Genomic DNA, 18,354 nt, shown 5'->3' on the forward strand with positions numbered 1-18,354 from the left:
TCCCTCCCCCATCTTAAAAAGATTGTCCTAGATGGGTAATTCCACTCTAAGGCGAGGACCCCTCCAGTAAACTGGAACAGTGATTTCCCATCGGTAGTTCACTGGGGGTCCTGGAACGTGGGCCTGCAGATATATTGCAAAGGGTCCCTAAATCTCTTTGTTCACAAGAATTGTCCAGAGGATGAATAAAATGTGCAAGTTTTTCCCAAGTATTAGTAGATAACATTTTAATAAAATACCAATTTATTTTAAAGTTTTACTGACTTAATATAGCTTTTCGTTACAATAAAAATTTTCAGTTAATGGATGCTAAAATGATAGCGACTATTTATGTATGGGTCTGAGACCCACAGCAGTGTTCTATGGGGAGAACGTGTGGGTTCTCCTGGAAGACATTTTTACAGTTGGTATATTAATTTTTTTAATAAAAATCGAATAAGCCCTGGGATAAGCATATTCTAGATTATCTGTTGGCCATGTTCTAACTACATCTATGTGATTTCAAGGCTCATGTTTGCATTTGACGATGACTAGCCTAAAGGGCCAATGTTTAATGTTTAATGAGGTGTTTCTCCAACTGGGGACTGAGACAGATCCTCTGAGAATGGGTGTGGATCTAAAAGCCTAGTACCCTTGAATGTAAGGTGGTGCAGCCACTGTGGAAAACAGTATGGAGGTTCCTCAGAAAACTAAAAACAGAACTACCAAATGATCCAGCAATCCCACTCCTGGGCATATATCCAGACAAAACTATAATTCAAAAAGATACATGCACCCCTATGTCCATAGCAGCACTATTCACAATAGCCAGGACATGGAAACAACCTAAATGTCCATCGACAGAGGAATGGATAAAGAAGATGTCATACATACACACAACGGAATATTAGCCATAAAAAAGAACAAAATAATGCCATTTGCAGCAATGCGGATGCAACTAAAGATTATCATACTAAGTGAAGTAAGTCAGAAAGAGAAAGACAAATACCATATGCTATCACTTACATGTGGAATCTAAAATATGACACAAATGAACTTATCTACAAAACAGAAACAGAATCGCGGTCATAGAGAACAGACTGGTGGTTGCCAAGGGGGAGGGGGCTGGGGAAGGGATGGACTGGGAAGCTGGGGTTACAGATGTGAGCTTTTATACACAGCCTTTACACAACAGGTCCTACTGTGTAGCACAGAGAACTATGCTCAATATCCTACGATAAACCAAAATGGAAAAGAATATACAGATATGTATGTATAACTGAATCACTTTGCTGTACAGTAGTAATTAACACAACATTGTAAATCAACTATACTTCAATAAAAAATAAAATAAAAAAGGGGAAATAAAGCAAAAAAAAAAAAAAAAAAAGTTGTAGTACCCTTGCCGCCAACCTTGGCTTCCGGGGTCCCATTTGTCACGGCCATACAGACTGTCATATACCCAGTGGCCACCAGGTGGGGCCCCAGGACACAACTGCCTCCTGAGCAGAGCGGGCCGTTACTCCAAGTGGCATCAGTGCCCGGCCCTTCCAGCTCCGTGCCAGTTGCTTCGGCAGTGACGTTGCCCATAAAATAGAGAAGCAGCACGGAGGGAGTATTTACTTCTAAGGAAACAGTGATGGTTTTTACTCAGCATCCCAGAGCTCAAGGGAGAGCCTGAAGGGACCATTTTGTCCCGGTTTTAGTTCTGGAAACATTTCCCAGGGTTGGCCCAGGAAGTGTCCTCGTGCCCAGCCTGGGAGGGCTCCCAGCTTTCGTGCCCTTCTTGGCTGCTTCTGTGCTCCCTGGCCTCTCCAGGGCCTTCCACAGCGGGACCTGGTTCCCTCCAGGCCAAGTGGCTTGCCGAGGTCTGGGCTCCCAAGGAGGATGGCGGGGGTGGCCCCAGGCTGGGCCTCTGTCTCTCACATGTGTCCCTTTGAGGGTCACCTCAGGACCCTTTCCCTTCCCAGCCCTGTCACTGCTCCCACGCCTGTTTACCCAGACCCCCCTGCTGTCCATGCAGTGGGCGGAGGGTCTAAGGCCTGGGGGGCGGTGCTAGCAGGAGGTCCCGAGCAACCCGCAGCCTCCATCTCTCCCCAGACAGATGCCTCTTTCTCATCCCCTCCCTTCCGCCCTCCTCCACTCCCTTTCCTCCACTTCTTCACCCCCCAGCCCCTTCCCCTCCCCCACCACTGCCCAATTCATCTCAGGCTGGCTCAGTCCGCCAGGCATTTACTTAGTGTCTTCCATGTCCCAGCCCTGCACTAGCTCTGCACGGGCCACACTTACCCGTGTGGACACTCGCCCAGCAGCCAGCTACCCCCTAAAGCTGCCCCTCCCCTTTTGCCTCCAAGGGGCCACAGCCGAAGGAGTACCTCACAGTCACCCGGGGGTCGTGGGTCACTCCGCACATCATGGAGGCCTGGGTTCCCTTGATGACGCTCTGGTCCTGGGGGGGCTTGGTGATGCGGGTCCGGGCTGAAAGAGAGCAGGGAGACGGCGTGGTGGGAAGGGAAACAGGTGGGTCCCAGAGAGACAGGTGAGATGCAGGTGTAGGGGAGGGGGACCTTCAGGTGAACGGCACCCGAGTGGCTGAATTCTACTGGTGGACTGGTCTGCTGTGGTGAATGTCCCAGAACGTTAAGAACCACGTGCTTCCACGGTACGTGAATTCTTGGAAGCCATGATCACAGCGGGGGCTCTTATAATTTTGCTCCCACAAACCCACGCAAGGGATGAAGAAAGATCAGGGTTGTGTTCCCAGCACACCAGTGGTCTAGCCAGGGTAAAAATAGGATCGTCTGATTCCAGATCTAATGCATCACATCACCCACCAGGCCCCTGGCGCTCAGCCTAGAAGGGCGGCCCACACCTACGTGTGGTACCAGATCCCAAGTGGTACAATCTGAGGGCGGGAAGGGGCTTGGGAAGTTGCCCCAGAGCAGGGGTCACAAACCACAGCCTGGGGTCAAGCCCAGCTGGGGGCCTGGCTGGGTAAATTCCCCTGTACTGGCACTCAGTCACACCCGCTGGATCCACCACTGTCTACAGCTGCTTTCTTGATGAAACAGAAGAGTTCATGGAGCTGTGACAGAGACTGGCCCACAAAGCCTGAAATATTTACTATCTGGCCCTTTACAGAAAAAGTGTGCTGATTTCGGCCCTGAAGTCTATGCCCATCAGCTCTCTCTTCTCTCAGCTTGGCCAGGCACGGCCAGAGCCTCGCTCACACGGGATCACCCGCGAGCCCTCGGCCTTCCTGTGACCTGTCCTCTGCACTGATCCATCCAGGTCCTTCTCGTAAGACACGCCGGCTGGACAGACATGCGGATGTGGAGCTGCAGGTGCTCACGCGCGCTCAGTGCAAACCCACCCGCAGGCGTGGAAAGAGCTCCCGCTCGCCCTGCACACTCACCCCACACGACCAGGTCGGCCGAAGCTTCGTCGACCCCCCGAGAGTTGGTGGCCAAACAGGTGTAGGTGCCGGCGTCGGAGGTGTGCGTGGGGCTGACGAGCAGGCTGCCGGACTCCAGGAGCGTGAAGCGAGGCAGCTGGACAGAGCCGCTGGCCAGGATGCGCTCCCCTGGGCGACACGGCGGGGGGGGATGCACGGGTTCAGGCTGCCGCCCCGGCACACTGACATGGCCACGGGCCTGGACGGCACTCCCACCTGTCCCCGGCCCCTCTGGGGCAGGGTGGGCTCAGGCAGGCTCCCAGCTTCAGAAAGGCTGGAAGGGCCACCGGTGGGGCAATGGTGGTGGCAGCGGGGCTGGGGACCAGAATGGCTTCTGACTTGGTGACGGACACAAGGGCACACGGTCACAGAGTGGGTGGCCCCGAGCCCGGGGCTCCTGATGTCTCTCCACCCACCATGCTGTCTGCCTTTCACCAGAGGAAGCCAGCACTGTCTCTTGACGCTGTCGGGTACAGCCCTCAGAGGCAGCTGGCACCTGGGCTGGGGGGGAGGGGACAGAAAGCTCTGACAAAGTGGTGACAGGCATCCTGTGGAAGGATGCTTCTGGAAAGTCACCTGCAGGGGCGCGGAGGAAAGTCATGGGTGGGAGCAGCAAGGGGTGGGGGCGGAGAGGGACACATAGGGCGGGGGCAGCCCTGGTCAGGACCGACCTCCCTCTGCAGTGGGACCTAGGGAGGCCTGGAAAGAGGGAGAGGGAGGGAGGGAGAGGACATGCCGTGTGTGAGTGAGTCTGAGAGTGCAGGTTTTCGTGATTGTACCTATTTTAAAGAAAATCCCACCTGTCTGTACAGAGGGCACTGTCCATGGGCAGGTCTGGGGGTGAGCGGGTCCCTCTGCACACACGTGCGGGCATACTGAACAAGTGAGCGTGTTAGGTGGGTGTGTTTATTTCTGGGCCTGAGTGTGCCCACACTCCCCCCACCAACAGTGATGGAGTATCTACTGTGTGTCAGACTCTGTTCTAGGCCCTGAGGAGACAGCGGGGGACAAAACTGAAAGCCCTGACCTCGTGGGGGGCCAGGCAATAAGCAAAACCAATGCGCAGATGATCTTGCGTATTAGAAGGTGGGAAAATAAAGCAGCGAGGGGTCGGGGGAGGGCCTGGGTGAGTCCTGTGGAGAAGGTTCATCTGAGCAGAGGCTTGGGGGGGTGTGAGTGAGTGACTCTGTGTGTGTGTACATGTGTGTGTGTCCCCAGGGAGGGTTGTGAAGGTGAGTGTACAATGCAGAGTGTGGAGGAGTCACGCGGGGTGGGTGGACCTAGGTAGACAGCCTGGGCTTTGGTGGCTCAGGTGTCTGAAGCCCTGCAAGCTGCCTGCGGAGGGGGGATGGCCTCCTACCTGTACTAACAACCTCCACCGCGATGTTACATCAGCCATCATTGTTTGGGCTTCCCTACTTCCCAGGCACAGAGCAGGCCCTTCATGAGCATCCTCTCGTCTAGTTTTCATGCCACTCCCAGGTATGTGTCCTACTGTCCCCATTTTACAGATGGGAACCTTGAGGCTCCAAGGTCACAGGCCTCACAAGAGGTAGAGCTGAGCCTTGAGCCCAGCAGGGCGGCACGTGGTACCTACCGTGGTGTGAAAGAAACCCTCATGGGTTGTACAGTGCACAACCTTCCCAACTGTACATGGGAAACCCCACCTAGCTGGCTCCAGAACTGAGCCCTGAGGACTGCCCTAGACTTTGTCACGTGGCCACACCCTCCAAAGCAGATCAGTCTCAGCTACCTTTCTGCCAAGTGATGGCCGGCCGGGGCGCCCCCGAAGTCTCACAAGCCAGCACCACTGACATGCCGTCAATCACCGTGCTGTCCAGGGGGCCCCTGGTGATGTTGGGGGCGATGCCTGCGAAGGGAGACAGTGGGGCCTCTTAGCCACACCCCAGGTCCTTGTTCTGCCCTGCCATTCCCGCTGGCTGGAGTGGGTCCCTCTGCAGGGAAGGATGCAGGCGTCCTGACAGGGCCCCAGCATCGGGAAGAAGCCCGGAAGGCCCACGAGGGGCTCCCCTTAGCACCTGCCCCGTGGAAGGACCCAGGTGACACTAGTCCCCCCCCGCCTTGATTCTCAAGTCTCCATTTAGGGGAAACTGAGGACCCCCAAGGGCAGCTGACACCCTCCATGACAAGGTAAATGGGATTCATCCTTCATCAAATGTGAAATCGAGGCTCTGGTTTGTAAAAGAAAAAAACGGTGCTGGCTGCAGAAGCAGCAGGTGTCACCGGCCAGAGCCACCCGGCCCCGGGGGACAGCCTTCTGGGACCCTGTCTCCGCACTGCAAAGCATGCTGTTCTCAAGAGGCCCCTGGCTTGGAGGACAGCTGCGTCCTGGGCGGGGGGGACTCGGGCAGGACAGGAAAGGCCAACTCACTGGTGACGGCCAGGTACGTGGAGGTCTGCACCTCGCCGGCCGCGTTGCGGGCGAAGCACTGGAACATGCCGGTGTCGTCGGGCACTAGCCCGCTGATCTGCAGGCCCCCGTCGCCCCGCTGCCGGAAGCGGCTCAGCCTCCCCACCTCCACCACGGCCGAGTCCTTGTACCAGGTGATGGAGGGTGGCGGCACACCTGTGGGAGGTGAGCGCCCACCGTCAGCCGCCTCTGAGGGATGCTCAGGTTGAGGCTGAGGCAGCAAGTCCTCGGGGGGGGGGTGTCCCTGGGGTGTCTTGGTTTCTAGAACCTTCTCAGAGGTGCCACTGTTGGCCTTGGGAGCGGGGAAAGATGTTCTCAGAGGGACAATTCTCAAATTCTCATAGAGTAGGTGTTCCAAGAAAACTTAAAAGATCCTGGGGTTAGTTTAGCTTGGAAAGGCTGGACTGGACAAGCTATATTTTTTCTGCAATGTTTAGCAGCATCTTTTGTGTGCTCTGGGAACCTCCAACTGGGCTTTCACAAACCCAGGTGACCAGAGAGCCCTGTGTCAAGGGGCATGCAGATGGGATCAGTGTTCCTTCGGAAGCCCCCTCCTACCGGGTCGCACAGGGAGGTGAATGGGGGCGCCCCTTACCCCTCAGCCTTCCCCAAGCTGTGTCCCCAGCCCGGCATGCTCTTCCCACAGGTACCCCCTGGCCCTCTCACCTCTCCCACTGCGTCTCTGCTCAAATGTGACATCTACAGAAAAGGTCCCCAAACCCCGTTCGAAAGACCACCCCGTGGCTCCGAGCCCCCTCAGCCTGCTTGTTTTTCCTTCCCAGCACTTTTCAACCCTGACGTCCTCTAATATTTCATCCACTCCAAGCAGTGCCTTCTTTCACATTGTAACGTCTCAAATCAGGACGTGTCTTACAATCGACAGCAAGTCATCATTTAATTGGCAGTCCCTTTTCTTTCTTAGAGGCCCATAAAATAATGGGGCATCTTACAACCCATGGCATTTCAGATGAAATGAAACACGCTATCTTTATTTGCTTATTGGTTTGTCTGCCTTCCTCATGAGAACGTTAAGTTCTGTAAGAGCGGGGATTTGGCTGTTTGGTTCATTCTGTGTCTCTCCAGCCCTGAGAACAGTATCGGCACATGATAAGCCCTCCAAAAACGTTTGTTCAATACATGAATGGATCTCTGTCTTCCCCTGGTGTGGTCTCAGAACGGGGATCAGTATCCCCCCTCCCCCTCCACTGGACCCTCCCTCCTGCCTGGGCTACATTCTCCTCTCTGTTCAATGTCAGACCCTGTCCCGTCATGCACGCTCTCCCCTATCATCCCATCATCCCGGATTTCACCCTGGTTTCGGGGTGCCTTTTAGCTCAGTGGAACCTGAAGGAGGTGGGGTGGGGATGGGAAAAGTAGAAAGTCTGCAAGAACTCTGACAAGGCAGGGTTAAGTAAAAATGGTGGGAGGAGATGAAGCAAAATGGCCCAGACACCAGGCAGAGATGCACTCAAGTTCTAGCAGTTCTGACATTACGATAATTTGGCATTGTCTACAACTCTCAAATTATGGGCAATTTGGGTCTGTCACCTATCCTGAAATTACGGTAATTTGGATTCATTTGTAACCTTCAAGTTATGGTAACACGGGGTTGATTTCCAGCCCTGAGATTATGGTAATTTGGCCTGTTTGTTTCCTGGGGTGTCTACCTACAGCCAGACTGACTCTCTGTTCAGTGATGAGAAGGAGGCAGAATTTAGAAAAGTCCGTGTCAGGGACAGGAGCGGCTGAAGGTCCGGGGGTCCCTGCTGTCCCCCTCCATCCACACCACCGCGTTACCTTTGGCCCGACAGGGGACGTCCACCACTTTCTCCATCTCTGCTGTGATGTGTCTCTCTGGCTCCTTGACAAACTGAGGCGGTTCTGCAGGAGCGGGGGACCAGGGGAGGGTGTCAGAGCTGTGCTCCTGTTGGTATGGTCACCGCTCGGGTCACCCTTAAGTAGGCCCCAGCCATGCTTGGGGGACCCCAGCAGCCCCACCCCGTCTCACCCAGCACAGACAGGTAGGCGCCACGGACAACAGAGGGGGCACCGCTGCTGCGAAGGATGGCCTCACACTCGTAGTAACCGGCGTCGTTGCCCGTGGGGTTGGGGATGGTGAGCCGGCGGTTGTAGTCGCTGATGCCGCTGGACAGCAGCACCCCATCCTTCTTCCAAATGATGTGCAGCTTGATCAGGGGCCTGGGTGGGGTGGGGGGGGGCGAGGGAGGCAGGCCATCAGCCACAGAGACTTCAGAGGCCCGAGAGACAGGGCAGGGCATGGTAAGGAATGCAGGTCCGGGGCCAGGCTGTCTGGGTTTGCCCACGCCCCTGACACTTTCTAGGCGCAAGCCGTTGTTTGGTGCGGTTCCTTCAGTGCTCTGGGCCTCAGTTTCCTCATCTGTGAAATGGGGGCAACTGTGTCCACCTAGGGGTTGTGGCGAGGGTGGATGGATTCACACAGGACCCCGTCCCAGTGGTAACTCATGCTCGGGGGCTCTCGAGAGCAGAAAAGCGTCCTTTGCACGCATCTCTCTTTCTTTTGCTCTGCTCCGTGTGCCGTGCCCCATCCCATAGAAGTCAGTGGATAGGAAAGTGTGAAAGGTGAGGGAAAGTGACAAGTTGAAATGGGAGAGAAGCACCCAAAGTTTGGAGATGGGGAAACAAAGGCAGGCAGGTGGACATACGCACCCCCAACTTTGAGAGAGGGCTGAGGGTGTGAGCTGGGCCCCCTTTCCTCCATCACGGACCCCGGCTCCCCGAGGACCTCTGAGCTGGGGTTTGCCCGGCTCCCCTGTTTAGCACCTGATGGATCCCCAAGGGCGGATCTGCCAAAGTGGGGTCCGTGCTAGTTCCCTGGGGGCTCAGAGGGGTCCCATGAAAAAGGGGTTTCGTGGTCGAGCGAGTTTGGGCAGCCTGGCCTGAATGGTGTTTCGCAGGCTCTCCTCTGCTCCCTTAACGTGTTCTCTTGCATTCTGGCAGCCTTTTCCCTACTTGTGAGAAACTTGGGTTCTGAGAAGTGTACTTTTATGTATTAAAAAAATTTTTTTGGCTGCGTTGGGTCTTAGTTGCGGCATGCGTGCTCTTTCGTTGTGGTGCACTGGCTTCTCTCTAGTTGTGGCATGCGGGTTTTCTCTCTCTAGTTGTGGCGCACGTGCTCAGTAGTTGTGGTGCACAGGCTTAGTTGCCCCATGGCATGTGGGATCTTAGTTCACCGACCAGGGATCGAACCTGTGTCCCCTGCGCCGGAAGGCAGATTCTTTACCACTGGACCACCAGGGAAGTCCCTGAGAAGCGTACTTTTAGAAGCACTGCTACAGAGACACGCTGTCCGGGAACCTTCAGCTGGGGGTGACCTTGGGGTCAGTGGTCTAACTGCCTACTCCATCACATCGGATCATCTTTCTGGAGCACTTAGGAGGTGTCAGGTCGGGCTGGCTCCAGCACTCTACCTGCATGCCTCACTGCCGAGGTAGGTGCTGCATCATTCCCCATTTTATAGCTGAGGACACTGAGGCCCAGAGCCTGGCAGTGAGCATGGGCCCGAGGGGTGGTGGCTTGTTGCATTGCAACTCTGCTATCGGTCAGCTGGGTGACCTTGGGTAGGTTCCTTGCCCTCTCTGGGCTTCAGGGTAGTGACACCTACGTGGGTAGCTGTTGGAAGAAAGGAGGTTTTGTGGGAGGGCACGTAGCACAGTGCCCACACACGACCAAGGGAGAGAAGTGAGGGTCGTACGTGGCTGAGAAGGGGCCGCATTTACACCTGACCCCAGGTCTGCCCTCCTGCAAAGTCCATCACGTGACCTGTCTCCTAGCACAGCTTCCCTCTCGCCCATGCCTGCACGCGAGGAGGGCACTGCTGGCAGAGGTGAGCCACCCCTCTCCAGGCTGCTCTGAACGTTGGAAGTATGAGTGGATCCCCCACCAGCCCCAAATATCCCGGGCTGGGATCTGCTGCCCTGTAACTGCTGCCACACCTCGAGGCGTGGGCTCTTCTCTCGGGTGGGCCCTGCTTGCAACCGACGGCTCTCTGACAGCCCACCCATCACCCCTCCTCTAGGCTAAATACCCCATCTTCTTTCATGGGTCCTCACGTGACACTTCTGGGCCTGTCTGAATTCCGACTGGTCTCCTCTGAGCCCACAGGTCAGGAGCGCTCGCTGGAGTTAAAGTGGGGGAGGGGCACTGCCCACCTGGCATTGGCCACGCACTCCATGGTCACCTCCGAGGTCCCGGCCACCACGCTGGTGTTCTTGGGAGGAATGATGATGGTTGGAGCGATGGGGTCTGCGGGGCCCCCTACATCTGGAGAGAGGACAGGTGTCAGCTGGGAACAGAGGCCGGAAATCCCACCCCACATTAGAGGGATGCCAGGGGAGACCTTTGTCCTCATGGAGGGGGGCAGGTGGCCATGGGGCAGACGCCCCAGCAGCCCCAGAGCCGAATCTCCAGACACTGACCCCAGGGTCCCTTCCACCTCCTCTGCTGATGGGTCTCCACACAGTGTCCAGGGAGAGTGCACTGGAGACCTCAAGGCCTCTCCCACTCCTCCCGTAATGCAGCCACTCCCTCGTCCCCGTCCCCCTGTCCTGGTTTTTTGCCTTCAAAATCCTTCCCTCCACCTGCATTTATCTTCTTGGCTTACTGCTTCATTTGCCACCTCTTCTACCAGAATGCAAACTCCCTGTAGTTGGCTGAATACTGTCCCCCAAATTCAAGTCCATGGCAGCTGTGAATGTCACCTTATTTGAAAATAGGGTCTTTGCAAGTGCAATCGAGTTAAGATGCAGTCTTACTGCATCAGGGTGGGCCCGAAGTCCAATATGATGTGTCCGTATAAGAAGAGGGAAATTTAGACACAGACCCACTAGGGAGAAGGCCAGGTGAAGACAGATGCAGAGATTGCAGTAATGAATTATAAGCCAAGGAACATCAAGGATTGCCCGCAACTGCCAAAGGCTTGGAGAGGCAGGAAAGGATCCTCCCTTACACCTGTCAGAGAGAGCGTGGGCAAGCCGACACCTTGATTTCAGACTTCTGTGCCAGAGTAAATTTCTGTTGAGATAGGTCACCCAGTTTGTGGCCCTTAGGAAATTAATACATTCTGTGAGGCAGGAACCTCATTTGCTTTTGCTTTGGACTGAATTGTCCCCACCCCACCCCCATTCATATGTTGAAGCCCTAACTCCCCTGTGTTTGGGGTGGGGTCTTTAAGAGGTAATTGGGTTAAATAAGGTCATAATGGTGGGGCCCTAATCCAACAGGGTTAGTGCCTTGATAAGATAAGGAAGAGGCCCCAGAGCTCTCTCTCTGCCATGTGAGGACAAAGTAAGAAGGCAGCCAACTGCAAGCCAGGGAAGAGAGCCTTCAGCCAAAACGAACCATGTTGGTACCTTCGTCTTTGACTTCCAGAACTATGACAAGTAAATGTCTGTGTTTGAGCCCCACCGTCTGTGGTATTCTGTTACGGCAGCCTGAGTCAAGACAGTCCTGTTCGCCCCCACTTCCAGAACCATGCCACACAGCACACAGTAGGTGCTCAAATACATCTGTTAGGTGAATGAATGCATGGGACTGGAGCTATTGTTGTATAACTTCCAGGGTCGATGATTAAAATGAAAGAGAACTTATCATGATTGGGCTTTATTAAAGCAAAACAACACCCCAAACTCTCCTAACAGAGGCAGGAGCATTTCCTTTTTTATATTTTTTGAGTTCTTTAAGAAGTGGCCAGGTTCTTAACTTTGTGGGTCAGCATAGGCCCAATACTGGCAGAAACTCCAATACTCTCTGTACACCTGCTCTATGGCTCCCAGAAATACAGCCACCAAGGACTTTCCCTCACAACAAATCCATCCAGGTGGCCCCTAGCCGGGAGGTTCTGGAGGTGGCAGGCCATAATGAAACGCATGGCCCCCAGGTAACAGCAATAGGACATGCTTTATGGGGAAGTCAGTCCACTCCAGTCAGCCCCGGGAAGGGTTTTCCTGCTGGGCCTCCAGGCCTTGCTGGGAAAGGCCCAGGTAGAATGGGAATAAAATGTAAAAAATAAACTAAAATGAAGGGGGGAAGAAAGGAAGCATATAAACCAAAATAATTGCAACAATATAAAAGCCTCATGTAGGCGCCATAAAGAGCGATTGGATTGAAAGCTGCTGATATAGCTGAATCCATAAAAGTGTGCTCCACATGGTTTACTACATGCCGGGGTGTGCAGGTACGGAGGCCCAGGTTACTGGCGCACGAGGAGAAGACAGACAGTTAGAGCCCCACGGCGTCAATGGGTAAACAGAGCCCTCGGAGTTTAAAAATATGAGGGCTGGCCCCCCGACCTCAGGGCTGCCTTGTTGGCTTTAGGAGGTTAAAGGGGAGACTGACACCCACCCAGGGACCCCGTCCTGCCCAGGTCCAGGTGGCTGCTTGCCGGGTACGAGGGAAGGGACCCCGGATGCAGTGAAGGAGGGCCTGGCGGTCAGGAAGACCTGGCTCAAAATCTTGCTCTGCCCCAGACATCCTGGGCATGACTCCGGCTGGTCACCTCATCCCCCGAGTCTCAGTTTTTCTCAGCTGCAGAAAGGGGGTAGAAATCACCGCCTCTCAGGGTTGTGTGGGATCAGCTCCCGACTCAACAAATCTTTTCTGGGTAAGGGCTCTGTGTGTGCCAGACTGTGTACCAGGCACCAGGGATTCCCCGCCGAGTGAGATGGGTACGGGGGTCTGTCCTCATGGTGTGCAGTCTGGGAAGAAGTCAGATCCGCGCTTGGACGTCTAAGAGATTAAAGATGCACATGACGGGTGTTGGAAGGAGGGTCCTGGGGGGGCATGGCTAAGCTGCTCTGGGGTAAGTGCAGAGTCCCTGGCACATAGTAGGTGCTCAATAGATGACAGTCCCTCCTCTGGGGATTTGTCTGCCTGTGCTTGGGTTGGGGGATGTTTCCTTGCTTCTTCCCTCCACCCCCAACCCAGCCTGGACCAAGTGATGGAGCCAGAGGCTACCAGGAGGTGAAGTCACGGACTCTCAGGGGCCTCTTGACCGAGGGAAGGAGGACACACGTGTTAAGGGCTACAGGAGATCAGGCAAAGCCTCAAGTGCTCCCTGGGGACTCACAGGAGATGGGGGAACTTGAGTGGAACTCAGAGAAGCCAGAAGGAAGAAGAACATTCCAGAACAGGAGCGCTGTGTGAGTGAAGGTGAGGTGAATGGGGGGAGCCGGAGGTAAATGTGGGCGCGATGCCGGGGTGGCCTCAGAGCGCTGGGATGGATGAGGGGGGAGAGCCCCAGAGCAGACGTGATGGATCCTGGCCCACATGCTGTCCCGTCCCCAGCCCACTCTCCTGATTGGTCAGTGCTTTTCCTGGCTGAGCCCAGATGTGTCCTCAGAACCCTTCTTAACATAGCACCAACAATGGATCAGAGCTGGCTGATGAGGTGAATCCCATTTTCCATCCCTGCTAGGGGGAGTAGATCTGACTGGGAGAAGTTGGGTCAGGGCCAGATTACTGAGAATTTACAAGCTGGGCTATGGGCTGGAAGTCGGCCCTAGGTGGGCACATTACACGGAGGGGTCGACAGACAAGAGGACAAGATGCCTGGACACGGGGCCCCCTTTACAGAGAAGAGTTAAGCCCAAGAGGAACAGGTTTTCAAAGAAGGGAGATGGGTTGGGATTTTGTCACCCTGGGTTGGAGATGGCGGTGGGATGTCGGAATGAAGGTGCTCAAGGGGGGACATTCAGCAACACGAGGCAGGAGCCCCGGGGGGGTAACACGCCCGGAGAGAACAGGAGGGTGGGGCAAGGGGGACCCTGGGGACCAGGGGTGGGGGAGTGGGAGGGACAAAGGGCAGAGAACCAGGCATCGGCTTGTTCACGTCAGGGGAGAAGGAAGCAGGAGACGGGAGAACTGGGGGAGACACGCAGGGTTGAGGAAGCTCAGGTTACGGGGTGCCAGGGAGGGGGGTCGGTGGAGCTGAACGTCCTGAGCGGTCAAGGAGAATCAGGGTGGAGGAAGTGGGTTTGCAACCAGTGGCAGGGGCTGGAGAGAGCAGGGGAGCCGGTGGCAGCCATGACTGGGAGGTAAAGACTGGGGCGGGGTAACTTCTGGAGAGTCTCGAGAAAGCAGACAGCAGGTGCCTCTCAGGGGGCGGCAGTGGCCAAAAGGGAGATCTGTCTCCCTCTGGGACGTCTGGGGAGCGGTTAATGAGGTGAGTTTGGCAGCCAGGGAAACATGGTTCCATTCTGGGGTTTGTGCATCATTAGCGAATGTCGCCGGGAAGTAAACTGCTTCACCTCTTAGGCCTGTTTCCCCCGCTTTCTCATCTGTAACTCGTGGAGGGGAATAACAGACTGCCTCCAGGGGTTGCTGTAACGATGCAGCAGCAGAGTGCGGGACGGTGCCCAGCACGTGGGGCGACGGAAAGGGGGGCTGTTGGTGTGATGTGGAGGCAGAGGGGGACCGCTCGGGTGGACCCACCCTCGGCAGGACGCACCTTTCCATCAGGCGCTCTCCGCAGGGAGGCCTGTACTGACTCAGGGTCTCTGGAGGGCCAGCCAGGGGGAGGGGGACAGCCTGGCCATGCTCAGGCACTGCTCTGGACAGCGGGGTGAATGGGGCCCTAAAGATCAAGCAAGAAAACCACATGCAAACCAGAGCAAGGACGGGCCTCTTCCACATGAGCTCGTGATGTGGACGGGGCCCTGGGGCACGAGGAAGCTTAGGGGCTCCCCACGTGGGGGCAAAGTTGGGTCTCGCTGCCCTGGGACGATTTTGATAACAGGCGCGACGGGGGACATCCACTGTGATCCATTCTCCCCGAGTCGTCTCATCGGATCCTCCCAACTACGCTTTGCCACGGGCGAGGAAACTGTGGCTTGGGGACCACGTGACTGGGCCGCGGGTCCAGTGGGTGGGGAGCAGGGAGGCGAGCTGCTCCCCTCTGCGCGCAGGCTTCCAAGCACTCGCGGGCCCAGGGCAGACCTACCCTGTCCGACATGGGCCGGGGTGGGGCGAGAACCACAGGTGGCTACGAGCTCTTGAAACGTGACTGGTGCCCCTTTGATGCAATGGGATTTAATTTTACCTAATTTACATTTAATTAAAAGCGGATCCCCAAATCAGTTGTTAGAACACTTTGAAGTATGTGTGGAAAAACTTGGGCATATGATCCCACCTTTCCAGCTGTAAATTTTATGAAATCTAAATACAGATCACGTATTTCAGATGAAAATCCAGCATCCAAATTGAGATGTGCTTTAAGTGCAAAATACACACGGATTTGGAAGACTTAGTAGGAAAAAGAAACCCAGTGTAAAGTATCTCATTAATATTTTCTCTATTGATTGTATGTTCAACAGCTAATATTTTGGATATGTCGGGTAAATAAAATATAATAAGATTAATTTCACCTGTTTCTTTTTCCTTCTGAAAAAGTGAGGCCAGTGGCAAGTTTTAAATTACATATGTGGCTCATATTATAATTCTATTGGACAGTGCAGCTCTGATTGCCACCCAGGGGGACCACCAGCCAGGTATGAACTTTTCAAGAGCTGTGACAGTCCGTGTGAGGTCACCTGGGTGGCACCTGGGCAGAGGGCAACTCGGGGTGGGGGGGGTCACTGGTCTTTGCTCTCTCCTTCTCCATTTCTGAAGAGCATGGATGTCCCCTGAGGGCTGCTAAGAGGCTGAGCTGCCCTGAGCAGAGGAGGGAGGAAGGGGGGAGGGGGGAGAGCAGAGGGAGAGGTGAGGCTGGGGCGAGACAGATGAGGGGAGATGCAGCCGGTGGTGGGCGAAGTGGCAATTGCTCCTAGGAAACTGGCCGGCAGGCAGGCAGGCAGGCAGGCAGCTGGGGGATTTGTGTCAGTGACAGGCACCGGGATTTGAAGTGCAGTCACTCGTGGGAGGAGAAATTAGCTGCTAATCAGCTGACTTCGCTCTCAATCCAGTACCAATCACCGTGAGAGCAGGAGGCGAAGGGCGACGGGGTGGGGGAGAAACAGACAACGGGGGTGGGGCGGGGGAGGCTTGGGCACACATGGGGGTCCCAAGGGACCCTGCCTGCCTCTCTTGGGCCAGGGCCAGCCGGAGGGCTGGGGGAGGCAGCAGAGAGTGAAGAGCCCGCCCAGTTGGCCAGGAGAACAGCTGGTGCAATTCCCGCCAAGAGCAGGGTGCTGCGGGGAGGAGCACAGAGCGGGAGGGAGCCTCCAACCTCGGTCTCAGGGTCAGCTGAGTCACCCAGGAAGATGCCTGGCCTTGACTCGGACCGTAAGCACCCCTCCCACCAAATGATTCAATTCCATGAGACTCTAGGTATTCTAAGCGCTGGAAAATACGTGGGGACAAACATCCCTCTGATGGCTACCTTCCTTTTCCTATAGAAACAGCAGCCCCGGGTCATGGGCTAGGCCCCAGGGTGCCGGGACGAGACTGAGACCCTGGCCCAGGTCAATGTCAGAGGTTACACCCGTGACCCTGATACGTCAGTATCCAGACTGGAACTCTGCTCCCTGCACCCAGGTTTCTTTCTAGGCAGGCAGGAATGCGGTCTGGGGGAAGGAGGTCACTGCACGCGTGGGAAGGGGCTCTGCTGGTGTTCAGAAGGCCCAGGAGTGGGCAGGTCGGGATTGGGAAATGTTCTGGGCTTTCTGGGCCCTTGAAGACAGAGGCTGGGATCAGAGGAAGGACACGGGAAGGTTCCGAGCTGGCGGGTGCGTCCCAGCAGGACCGTGGATGACAAATGAGGCTGGCTTTTGGAGCAGCAGTTGTACAGATGTGGAAGGACGTGAGCATCTGGTTCCCCCAGCCTGTGTGGCTGCTTGCCACTGCGGGAAGCTCTGGAAGCTCTGGCCTTGTCCCTCGTACTCTGTGACCCCCCCACCCACCTCTCCATCCCAGGGATGGAGCATGGAGGGAGTGGGCCGGGGAGAACCAGGCCGGGGGGGACACCCCCAGCATCTCCATCACTGGTCGGAAACCTGCCTTCAGCCTTGGCTGGACAAATACTTCTTAGCCAAAGACACCCAAGGAGTCACCCTTTCCATTTGCTCTCCTCTGTGCTCTGCCACTGGGGAGAGCCTTGCCTCTCTCTTCCAGGGTGCGGGGTGGTCTCTGGGGATGGACACAGGGGCACTTTTAGGCAGGAGCCTGGGCAGAGAGCATGTGTTCCCATCGGTGAGGATGGCTTGGCTCCGAGTAAAAGTGGCGCTTTTGACATGCCAGCTGAGTAGAGGCAGTCAGTGTATTTCTTTAAAAATGAGCTTCCCATCTCCTGGCGGGCTCAGCCCACCAGCACCTGAGCCCCAGGGGTGGTGGGAATCCTCTAGTGCACACACTTTCTCCTATATTCCACGCCCTCCCTGGGCCCCCAGGGGCCCAGCTAACAGCCAGGCTAAGTGTCCCCCCCTCCTGATAGGATCTCAGACTCGTCATGGGCGTGGGGTCCAGAATTCAGCTCCCTTCCAGCCTCCACCTCCCACTCCCACCCCCAGCTGGGCCTCCTCCTCCTTGGGATGGCGCCTCCCCTGCCCTTTCCCAGCCTCCCCCCTCCACCACCATTCCGTCTTCCCAATGACCCCCCGGAGCCCCATTCCCAAGATTTAACGACGCGCTCCGCCATCGGTCCCAGGCCCTGTGGTTTACTTACTCTCCACGGCGAGAGTGATGGGCTGGCTGGTCTTGTTATCCCCATTCTTGTCATTAACAGCTTGCGCGTAGTAGCGGCCTGCGTCGGGGGCCACTGTTGACAGGATGACAAGGGTGTTCTCCAGGGTGATGGCTCTGGGAAGAGGAAAAGGACGCCTCTGGTGGGCCTGTTGAGCCTGAGCATCTGGGGACACGAAGCCAGGCACCCCAAGACCCCCTCCTCCAGCCCACCCCCTGGAACCAATTACTGCCTGAACTGCAGCCATGTTTAGTTTGCAGAGAATCCCAATACTCCACCAGCGCTGGGGATCAGACCCCAATACAGAACATGCCCAGGGGTCTGAGACTGTCCAGGTGACACTTCTCTGCCACTCCCCGCCCCCAGGCCTGGTTAGGGGCCAGAGCTCCCCTGGAATTCTACCCTTTCCTGTGTCACAGCACGGATGGCTGTGTGGGGTTACCTCTGCACCAGGAGTGTCTAGAACTAAAGAAATTCATTCACCAGAATCAGTGAATGAATGAATGAATGATGAGAGACGAGAATGAATTTAGAAATGAACATGATCATTCCAGAATCACTGCCTTAACCTAATCCTGAATCTGTTTAGGTTGATTCAAAGGCTACAGCCTGCCTGTAACACAGCCATCTGGGGTTCACATCTCCCCCCATCCCCCTCTTAGGGTATCTGTTTCCTTCTCCCCAAATCTGGTCAATAAAAGAGGGGCCATCGGGGTTGGTTGAGAGGGAAAAAGGAGACGGGCCGGGTAGTGGGGTGTAGACATGGGCTGTTTGCTCCCAACCTGGTTCCCACTGCTGGGATCCCATCCTGCAGCCCCTCGGCTCCCATGTCCGCGG

At 55.7% G+C, this 18,354-nt stretch overlaps 1 protein-coding gene across 2 annotated transcripts in view; it reads right to left on the bottom strand.

Annotated features, from left to right (window-relative positions):
- Positions 1 to 18,354, bottom strand: part of SDK2 (sidekick cell adhesion molecule 2) — a 266,979-nt gene that overhangs the window by 76,316 nt on the left and 172,309 nt on the right. For both annotated transcript variants that reach the window (XM_082371682.1, XM_082371681.1), the window contains exons 5-12: positions 17,500 to 17,633; positions 10,055 to 10,166; positions 7,873 to 8,063; positions 7,662 to 7,745; positions 5,826 to 6,020; positions 5,187 to 5,303; positions 3,395 to 3,562; positions 2,355 to 2,457 (exon numbers count right to left, since the gene is read on the bottom strand). In XM_082371682.1, coding sequence (XP_082227808.1) covers positions 2,355 to 2,457; positions 3,395 to 3,562; positions 5,187 to 5,303; positions 5,826 to 6,020; positions 7,662 to 7,745; positions 7,873 to 8,063; positions 10,055 to 10,166; positions 17,500 to 17,633 — 1,104 coding nt within the window. The remainder of the gene's footprint in view (positions 1 to 2,354; positions 2,458 to 3,394; positions 3,563 to 5,186; positions 5,304 to 5,825; positions 6,021 to 7,661; positions 7,746 to 7,872; positions 8,064 to 10,054; positions 10,167 to 17,499; positions 17,634 to 18,354) is intronic.

The sequence above is a fragment of the Balaenoptera borealis genome, assembly GCF_965194805.1.
Source record: "Balaenoptera borealis genome assembly, chromosome: 20".
Taxonomy (NCBI): Eukaryota; Metazoa; Chordata; class Mammalia; order Artiodactyla; family Balaenopteridae; genus Balaenoptera; species Balaenoptera borealis.